At 57.5% G+C, this 9,646-nt stretch overlaps 1 protein-coding gene across 1 annotated transcript; it reads left to right on the top strand.

The window, feature by feature from the left end:
* The first annotated feature begins 1,598 nt into the window (after positions 1–1,598).
* Positions 1,599–6,775, top strand: ATP5F1D (ATP synthase F1 subunit delta). Its single transcript, XM_074304974.1, has 5 exons — positions 1,599–1,851; positions 2,782–2,935; positions 4,637–4,725; positions 5,915–6,046; positions 6,606–6,775. The coding sequence occupies exons 1-4, from the start codon at positions 1,693–1,695 to the stop codon at positions 6,038–6,040; spliced, it is 528 nt and encodes a 175-aa protein (XP_074161075.1). The 5' UTR covers positions 1,599–1,692; the 3' UTR covers positions 6,041–6,046; positions 6,606–6,775.
* Positions 6,776–9,646: the final 2,871 nt, after the last annotated feature.

Genomic DNA, 9,646 nt, shown 5'->3' with positions numbered 1-9,646 from the left:
CCAGCAGGATGGTCCTGGAGCCCTGGAGAGACTGATGTGAACTGATGCTGAGTTACCATGGCAACAACAATATTATACAATGATTAATTCTGATGCACATGGCTCTCTTCAACAATGAGAGGATTCAAACCAGTTGCAATGGTCTTATGATGAAGAGAGCATCTCCACACAGGGAGAGGACTGTGGGAATTGAGTGTGGTTCACAACATTTTCACTCTTTTTGTTGTTGTTTGCTTGCATTTTATTTTGCTTCTTTTTTTTAATAGGTTTGATTGGATTTATGTGTGTGTGTGTGTGTGTGTGTGTGTGTGTGTGTGTGTGTGTGTATTGATATATTGGACTTAACATATATTTCCACCATGTTTAACATGGATTGGACCACTTCCCATCTAGGGGAGGGCATGGGGGAAGGGGGGAACACTGGAACACAATGTCTTGCAAGGGCTAATGTTGGAGAGAATTGCCCACACGTAAGTCTTGAAAAATAAAAAGCTTTAAAAAAAACTATCTAAATAAAAATTTCATATATAAGAGAAAAAAAAAAATAAGATGCGCAAACTTGAGCGAATCCATCCCAAATGTTCACACGGACCATTTGTGTAGAGCATCCTGAACTCTTACTGGACCAATCAGTCACACCAGAACCTGATCCTAACAGAGTGATGTCATCTTGGGTTTTTTTGGAGGGGGCTTAAGTGACTTGCCCAGGGTCACACAGCTCATAAATGTTAAGTGTCTGAGGCTGGACTCGAACTCAGGTCCTGCTGACTGCTGGCCAGCGCGGTGCTCTGTCCCAGGAGCCACTTGCTGTCCCCCAAAGGACAAGGAGATCCCGCTTGTACCCGGTGACGTTAGTAAAGAATTTCTCTGATTTCTTAAATTGGATGACAAGCTTTTGCAAGGGCAAGCGTTGAAATCTGCCTTTGCGGGTATTTTTAAAAATGAAAAGCTACTATTATTTTTGATCCTACAAAGTAGCGGTTTTGCTGCGGAGTTATGCTGGGGGTCGGCAGGGAGATCGAAGGAGCCCTTGGAGTCAGTAGGCCGGCTCGGGGCCCCAGCTTTCCCCGCAGGGGGCGCTTTCCCTTTGTAGGCCTCAGTTTGCTCATCTGTAGAAAGGGCTCTCGTCCCTGTCAGAGAGGCCGCCGTGCGCTGTTCTCTGCTCCATCTCAGGTCTGAGGCTCCGAACATGAAGAAGAAATGCAGAGAAACGGGAGCTTGTCTGAGTAGCGGCGGGGGCTCCCGGGGCCTCCGGGACGCAGCGTCCGCCCGACGGCCTCTCTCGGGACCCGGAGCCGAGGGGGCATCCGAGGCAGCCGGTTTCGCTCCGGTCCAGGGGCCCATTTGTTCTGCTTGGCTGCACTGGTTGTGGAAGGGGGTGCAGATGCAAGATGAGGAAGGGGCTGATCTTGGGAGCGGTAGTGACATAAGCCACACGGGAGATGTTCATCCTCGGACCTTCCTCAGAAGGATTCCGAAGCTAGGGGTCTCGAGACGTCGCCGGAGGGGAAACTACACCTCCCAACAGGAAGTGCGCGTGACGTCATAACTCCACGCCCGGGCCGTCCCACAGCTTGTTGGGAGCCGTAGTCTGCGTCGCCTTTCCCAGGTTTCCCTGCGCGGCCCACTTCTCCGTCCTTGCCCCGGTAGCCCGCTCTCCTCTCCCTGCCCGGACTGTCTGCCGCCTCCGCCATGCTGCCCGCCGCCTTGCTCCGCCGCTGCGGCCTGCGCCTGCTGCGCCAAGCCCGGGTCCCGGCCCTTGCGGCCCGAGGCTACGCGGAGGCCGCCCCCGCCGCCGCCGCCGCCGCCGCCCCCGGCCAGATGTCCTTCACCTTCGCCTCCCCGACGCAGGTGCGGCCTTTGGGGCTGCCGGGGCAGGGGGGGGCGGGACGGGGGGGCTCGCCCTGAGGGGTCGCGGGGCGGCCGCGGGAGGAAGGTGGCGGTTCGGGGCACGAGGGGGCCTTGACCTTCGGAGGAGCCGCGGGGGCGGGGGCGGCCGGGACTTGACTTTTCTTCCGGTCCCGGGCTCTTCTGAAAGCCCGGGGTCCGGGGCGGCCCGCTCCGACACGAGAGGCTCTCTAGTGTGGCTGTGTACACCCTCCCCCCAGCCCCGACCTCCGGGCCCGAGGGCTCCCTGACCTCCGACCTCCCGGGTTCTAGGGCCCTCCCTGACCTCCGACCTCCCGGGTTCTAGGGCCCTCCCTGACCTCCGACTTCCTGGGTTCTACCCCCCTCCCTCCAGCTCTGACCTCCCAGGTTCTAAGGGCCCTCCCAGCTCTGACCTCCCAGGTTCTAGGGCCCTCCCAGCTCTGACCTCCCGGGTTCTAGGGCCCTTCCAGCTCTGACCTCCCAGGTTCTAAGGGCCCTCCCAGGTTCTACCCTCCCCCCCCCCAGCCCTGACCTCCTGGTTCTAAGGGCTCACCGGATATGACATTCTGACCCTCCCTCCTATGGCCTCCTCTAGGCTCTTCCTCCAGAGGGACTGAGACAGAGCCCTCTGCCAGTCTGGGCCAAGGTCTCCCGGCCCTTTGAGGCAGGGACCCTCCTTGCCAAGTCCCACCTCAAAGCCCGACCTGCTGCTCCACAAGCTGCCCCTGCTGTGCTGGAGCTTGCGCCCTGCCCCCACCTCAGAACAAAGCAGGAACAGTGGGCTTGGGAAGGTGGTCCTGCTCACCCCCCCCCCCCCCCCCCCAGCTGTGTGAGCGGAGCAGAGCACTGTTCTCTCTCTGCCTTCCGGCAGGGAATCAAGGCTGCTCCTGACCCTCTGCTCTCCCACTGCAGGTATATTTCAACGAGGCCAACGTGAAGCAGGTGGACGTTCCCACCCAGAGCGGGGCCTTTGGCATCCTCGCCGCCCACGTGCCCACCCTGCAGGTGCTGAAGCCCGGCGTGGTGACCGTGCACGCCGAGGACGGCACCACCACCAAGTACTTTGGTATGTGGACGTTGGAGGGCCTCGGCCAGGGCCTTGGATGGGGGGCGGGGAACACAACTTATAGCCAGGAAAACTAAGCTTTAATCCTAGCTGCCTTTGCCTCCAACTCCTGTGATTCAGGGCCGGATGTCAAGCCCACTAACCTGTGGTTTAGGTTTCTCCCCCCTTTAGTTAGTTTAAGGTGATAGCGTTTTATTTTCAGAATACATGCAAAGATAGTGTTCGGCATTGACCCTTGCAGAACTTTGTGTTCCAAGTTTTTTCTCCCACCCAGACGGCAAATAACCCAATAGATGTTAAACATGTGCCATTCCTCTCAATTATTGTGCTGCACAGATCAAAATAAGGGGGGGGGGGGAAGAAAACAATGCAAGCAAACAACAGAAGTGGAAACACAGTGCTGTGATCCACATTCAGCTCCTTGGCTTTGTTTTAAAATTTAATATTATTTTTGTTTTATTGTATTTTTGTTTGATCTGGTTCAGACCACTTGGGGCCCAAGTCCTTGTGTCTGACGCCTTTGATGGGTAAGCCTTTTTCCTGGATTTGGGATTAGGATTGTTGTGCTGTCCCCAAAGGGCGGGACTAGGACCAGTGCAGAGGCACATTTATGCTCAGGGAGAGCATGGCCTGAGTGCTGTGGGCTGCAGGCCTCAGGGGCAGCTGGGAGCACAGTGGATAGAATGGGGAGGCGGGATTCAGGAGAACCAGAGTGCAAATGTGGCCTCACTTACCCTGCCCAAGTCACCTGGCCTGTTTGCCTCAGTTTCCTTATCTGTAAAAGGAAACAGCAAAGCACTACAGTGTCTGCCAAGAAAATCCCAAATGGGATCGGCGAGAGTCAAATAGGACCGAACAGCAAACAGTGTAGTCCTCAGTTTCCCTTGTAAAATGAAAGAGTTGAACTAGAATAATTGCAAGAACTCATTCTAGGTAGAAATAAAGGTACTTTTTGCTGTAATATTCTCAGAAACCACACCCCCCTGCTCCCAGTTTGATGATTAGGCCAGATCCTTATGTCCTCTCTAGAAGCATTGTCAAGAGCAGCCTTCCCCAGAAAGCTCCCCTTCATTTTTCTGTGTGTCTGTCTGTCTCTGTTTTTCCTTCTCCCTCTCTCCTTCCCGCCCTCCCCCCCTTCTTCCCAGAAGAGCCAAATGCTACTTACTAGGTGTATGACCTTGGGCAAGTCATTGCATTTTCCACCTCACTTTCCTCTTCTCTAAAAGGGGTGTAATTGCGCCTCCCTCCCAGACTTGTGATGGGAATAAAATGAAACCGTGTTTCTCTTGGCAAAGTTAAGGCGCTGGGTAAATGCTGCCTGAGAGTCATTTGCCCTCAGCCTGCCCAGTGCCTCTGGTTCCCTTGGAGAGGTCGGAGGCTGATTCCAGCCCTGGGCCCTCCTTGTAGGACAAACAGACCTGTTGTGAGGCAGGGCCTGGAGACTGGGACATAGGAGGAACAGTGGGAGCAGCGGGGCGTCGTCAGCCGGCAGAGGGCCTGCTGCAACAGTGATGGGGGGTGTTCCTGCCGGGGGAGGATGGGAGGGAGTTGGGTCCCCTTCCTAGTAGGGCTTCCAGTGCCCGGGGGATCATTTGTCAGAGAAGAGTCAAGGAGCCTCCGGTCACAGCTGAGGGTCTCCAAGGCCCTTCTCAGAAGCACAGGTTTAGCCTCATTGGGCCCCTCTGTTCTGCTCTCCTGCAGTGAGCAGCGGGTCTGTCACAGTAAACGCCGATTCCTCCGTGCAGCTGTTGGCAGAGGAAGCAGTGGCTCTGGATATGCTGGACCTGGCGGTGAGTCCCCTCCCCCTCCCTGAGAGGATGTGTCCCAGCTGGGGGGCCCTCCATGAAAGAGCCTGGGCAGCTGGCTCGGCCTTCACCCTTCCCAGGGCCTTACACCTCCATCTGCAGGGGGCAGCCCTTCCCCTCCCCCCACCCCCACTTCTTGGGGAGAGGAGACAAATGTCTGCATTTCAGACGTGATAGATCATGAGCCAGGGGAATGGGGAACCACCCCGCTCAGAAGACCTGGGAAAAAAAAAGAGTCTGTTCTTGTGGGTCCCCTCGAAAACTCCATCTGGTCTCTAGTCTGGTACAGAAATGGCTGCACTCGCTGCTTTGCTGGCTGGCTGGCAAGAGTCACATGCAGAGCACGTTGGTCCGTGGACAGGGCCAAGACTTGAGAGCAGGGATCCTGCCTGCAGCCTCCCCAGCCTTGTTGTCTCCTGCAGACCTCCTCAAGGCTCGTTGAATGGGGCATCATCTGGGCCCCAGGAGACCCTGGCACGAGCCCCCCACCAGCCTCCCCCTTAACCTAGGTCCGGGGTGGTGCTGAGGCCATCCCACCTGGAATCTGCGGGAGCAGCTGCAGCTTCTTCACCCCCACAGCAGTGGCCCATCAGCACCTACCTGGCAACGGGGCCTGCTGAGTCACCGCTGAGTGGGGCTGCCCAGCTCCTTCCTGGAGGCCTGCGCGCCTCCGTCTCCCGGCTTGGGATGCCGGACGCTCTTTGTGATGGGCCTTGGGCGCCCGCCTGTTCCAGCCTTACTGCTTTGAACTCTGGCTTCTCTGGTGGGTCCCACGGAGCTGCCCCAGGCCCAGCCCTCCTCTCTGGCCCTATAGTGCAGCCAGACGCTCACCTGCCATGTGCCAGGCACTCTGCTAGGGGCTGCAAAGGCTGGGAAGGATTTTATATGCACAGATAAGGAAACACAAGGGGCTGCCCCGGCCCAGAGAGTCATGTTGACCTTGGAGCTGGGCTCTGACCGAAAGCCGAGGAGGGCGTGGGCTCCAAACTTGGGGCCCGGCCAGGACCAAGGCCCAGAGTCCAGGTGGATTGTCCTGTGGAGGAGCGGGCTGTGGGAGCCTGACGGGAGGCCTGGAAGGCAGGCCTGGCCAAGGGCTGAGGGGCTCCCGCTGCAGGCAGAGGTGCTTGTCCCCCCTGCACCCCTCCCACCTCACATTCTCCTGCTCTGATTCCAGGCCGCCAAGTCCAACTTGGAGAAGGCGCACTCGGAGCTGTCGGGGGTGTCTGACGAGGCCGCCCGGGCCGAGGTTCAGATCCGGATAGAAGCCAACGAAGCTATTGTGAAAGCTCTGGAGTCCTGAGCCAGGGTGAGGGCTCTGGCCTTGTGCGGGCTCAGGTCTGGGGCTGCCCATACTGCCCCAGGGAAGGGCCTCCTGCCTAGGAGAGCCTGGGACCGCCCAGAGGGCACCACCACAAGGGGGCAGCACAGAGCAGCCCTGGGGAGGCAGGGCAGGGAGCAGCAGCCCGGCCTCCCCTGGAAGCGGCTCCTTGACTCTGGTGTAGAGTTTACGGGTGAGGGAATGGGGGGGGGGGAAGAATGCCTTGGCCCGAGGCTCCCCATGGGAGGCCTGGAGGTGTCTGCGGGTCCTCCCCTGGAGCTCGGCTGAGACCCAAGGAAGCAGGACATGGGTGACTGGGGGGGGGGGGGTCTCTTGACTCTGCCGGGGCTGGAAAGTCAGGACTCTTTGCCCCAGCTGGTTAATCCGTCTAGGGAAAAGTTACCAGCCGTGACCCTTGCTGGAGTGGGGGAGGGGGGCCTCGGACTCGACCTTGACCTCAACCTCCCTCTTCTGATTCCTGTGGGCTTAGCCTTGTCTCCGAAGCTCCCCGGGCCACGTTAACACTGCCCGTCCCTCTGCCCCACAGGAGCCGGACCTTTGGAGGCGTCTGGACATGTGTGGAGTCTGCTCCATGACAGCGACCCGAGCTGAGGAGACCAGGAAATATCCAGGAAGGAAGATGTCCACTCCCAGACCCCTCCCCTCCCGTTTCTGCCCCTACTCCCCATTAAAATTCACAAGCATTCTGGACTTTTATTTGGCAGCTGCTTTCCAAGTCATTTGTTTCCAGGTGAAAACCTAAGCCCAGCCTCTTTTTTTCCTTTTCTTTGGGCTGGGCGGGGGAGGGAGAATCTGGAGAAAGCCCCCAGGGCTGGGGAGGAAGTCCAAGCCCTGGTCTGGTGCTGGAGCTCTGGCCTCTGCCTTCAGGAAGCTGGGGGGTAGATTCCCAGTGTTCCCCACTGGGAGTAATGCTGGAGAGCCTCGGAACAGTTGTGGCAGGAAAGAATCCTCCCCAGAGGCCTTGCCACCCCTGCCCGCCTCCCTCTCCAAGGGCTTGAAGCCAGAAGTTGGTGTCTTGTTTCTGCTGGGTCCTCCCTTCCCCTCCTCTGCTCCAGACACCCCCAATTGTGCTTTATTGTTTATTACCTTTGCCCTCGGGGCATGAATGGAGAAATCTGCAGGCTGTGGAGCAGAAAGAACGTTGGCTTCCAGGGTCATGGGCTCCCTAGAAGTAGCAGAGCTGGAGCTGCCTCTCAAACCGTGCTCTCACAGGCCTCCCCACAGGTGGGCATCTAGCTCCTTCAACATGATGGGGAGCTCACCCCCTCAGAAAACCCTGCCCTCTGAACTAGAGAAGTCTGGGTCCTGTGACATGCTTCTCCAGACAATTGAAGACCCTTCCCCCCCCAAGCTGCCCTGGCTCTCTCATCAGCTCTTGTGACATGGGTGCCCTTCCTAAGGCCCGAAGAAGGGGCGGAGCAGCTCCCACCTCTCTCACCTTTTATTTTTAGGACTGTACCTTATCTGACCTTTGGGGAGGTGTCCAGTCCTTCCTGTCCCTTCCAGCTGAAAGCAGGTGCCGCTTGTTTATTTCTTCCACCCCACCTCCCCAAGCAGCACTGACCCACCAGCTGTCTTAGCGGAAATGGGAGTTGACCTCCCGTCCCACTCACTGGGCTTCTTGAACTCCAGGTCCTCCGGCTTTCACACCTTAATTGCCAGAAGAGATGGCCGAGGCTCTTCAGGCAGCCTGAAAAACCTCTTAGGACCAGGAGTTGTAGCTCAGGTGTCTCCCAGGTTTCCAGACCTGGAAGAGCCCAAGACTGCCCCCCACAGTTAAGTGTCAGCTGACTTGTATCCTGGCCCCACGGCTAGTCTGAGGGTGCTCCAAGGCTTGCTGCCCCCACCCCTCCTTAATGTTAATCTGAATATTTTGATCATTCCCTTTCTACACACTTGGCTGTCCCAGCTCTGCCATGTTCTAAGGTCCTCAGACTGGCATTTGCTAATGGGGTTATCGTGTAATGAAAGTCCAGGAAGGCCTGGGTGCTCATCCCCAGCGGTAGTGGGGTGCTACTCCTCGGGTTCCTGGGAGGATTCGATGAGATGATGTTTGTGCAGAAGGAGGCTCAGCAAAGCTCAGGACTCATTTAGAACAATGACCATCCCTGTTCCTCCATCCTTCCTGCCCAACCTGCAGCTGACCAGAGAATCGCTCTAGGTTAGGAACTAGAGGGGACCATCCCCCACCCAGGAAAAGGGGTGTCGCCCCATCAAGAAGAGACCTGAGACCCCAGTATCCACTGGAAGGGACGTTGAGGCCTGGTCCCAAAGCCAGGCCCTAGGCAGAGAGGAGGTGGAACATTCAGGTGAATGACCCCTTTTTCAGATGAGGAAACAGGTCCAGGGAAGGTAAGTGGTGGAGAGCAGCCAGCCAGGCTTTGGGCCAGCTTCCTGACTGCCGGCCCTTCTCTTCGGTTGACCTGCAAGGAAAAAGGAAGAGGCAGCAGGAGACTCCCCAGGGGGCAGCCAGGGCTCTGCTCTTCCCCAGGGGGAGAACAAGCTCCCACCTGGAGACACCCTGTTCCTTCTCCCGAGTTTGCCTTCAACCAGCAATCGCTGGCCCAAAGGGTCCTGGGCCCAGCCCTGGCAGCCTCCCACCAGCTTTAAGCTGTTCCTCTTGTGACCTAGAGCAAGGTCAAGGACCTCAAGTGCCACCGTTTGCTTAGCCCTTCCCCTTTGCAGAAGTTCCCCCTTACATAGGCCCTGGCAAGGAGAAAGATAGAGACCATGGGCTGTTTCCTCCAGAGGAAGTGACTGGTTCCCAGTCACCGGATGAGTAAGAGATCGGCAGGGGATTTGGGAACCAAGACCCTGATCTAAAGCCTAGGGCTTCCTCCGGGACAAGCTGGGGATGCGTGGGGACTCCCCCCAGGAGCACAGACTCTCAGTAGTCATCATTTCCCCAAGCTCCCCGGGAGTTACTGTGACGGGCAGCTCAGAAGAGGAAAGCTACAGTGACCTTGGGGTGCCCAGGAGGGCCAGAGCTCTCTTAGGACAGGTGGCAGAAATCACTGCTAGCAGGAGGCTGGTGTGGGGGTTCTGGGTCAGCAAAATGGTGACCCCCGGAAGGACCTGGTCCTGTGCCCCAGGAATGTGGGCGGGACTAGTGTGCCAAGGCTTAGAGCACCTGGAAATGTGTAGGGTTTATTCTTAGGAAGGGGCAAAAGGTCTCAGGGCCCAGATTTCTTCTCCCTGTGAGGGGAAAGTTGTAAACAAAGAGAACCATTGAGAAGAGGATGAGTGAGCTGCCCGGGAGCTACTGAGGTTTCCACTGCTGGAGGGAGGCCGGATGAGCATGTGTGAAGGATATGGCTGGAGGCTTTCTGGCTCAGCTCTCTCTGACTGAGATGCCCGTGAGGTCTTTTCCTGCTGAGAGTGGCGGGAGCTTCGGGTTCCATCACGGGAGAGCGCGTAGAGCTTGGTTTTAGAGGCAGAGTCTGTCCCCACTAAGCACAACATGTACCTTCTAATTTCAAATGGCAGTCTGCACCAGAGAGGGAGGTTCTAGATGATCCTGGGCATCCCCACCGGCTGGGTCACATGGCCAAGCCCAAGTAGGAGCTC

The sequence above is a fragment of the Sminthopsis crassicaudata genome, chromosome 1, assembly GCF_048593235.1.
Source record: "Sminthopsis crassicaudata isolate SCR6 chromosome 1, ASM4859323v1, whole genome shotgun sequence".
Classification (NCBI taxonomy): domain Eukaryota; kingdom Metazoa; phylum Chordata; class Mammalia; order Dasyuromorphia; family Dasyuridae; genus Sminthopsis; species Sminthopsis crassicaudata.
The sequence above is the reverse complement of the archived record's forward strand: the minus strand, read 5'-3'. Positions and strand labels throughout refer to the sequence as shown.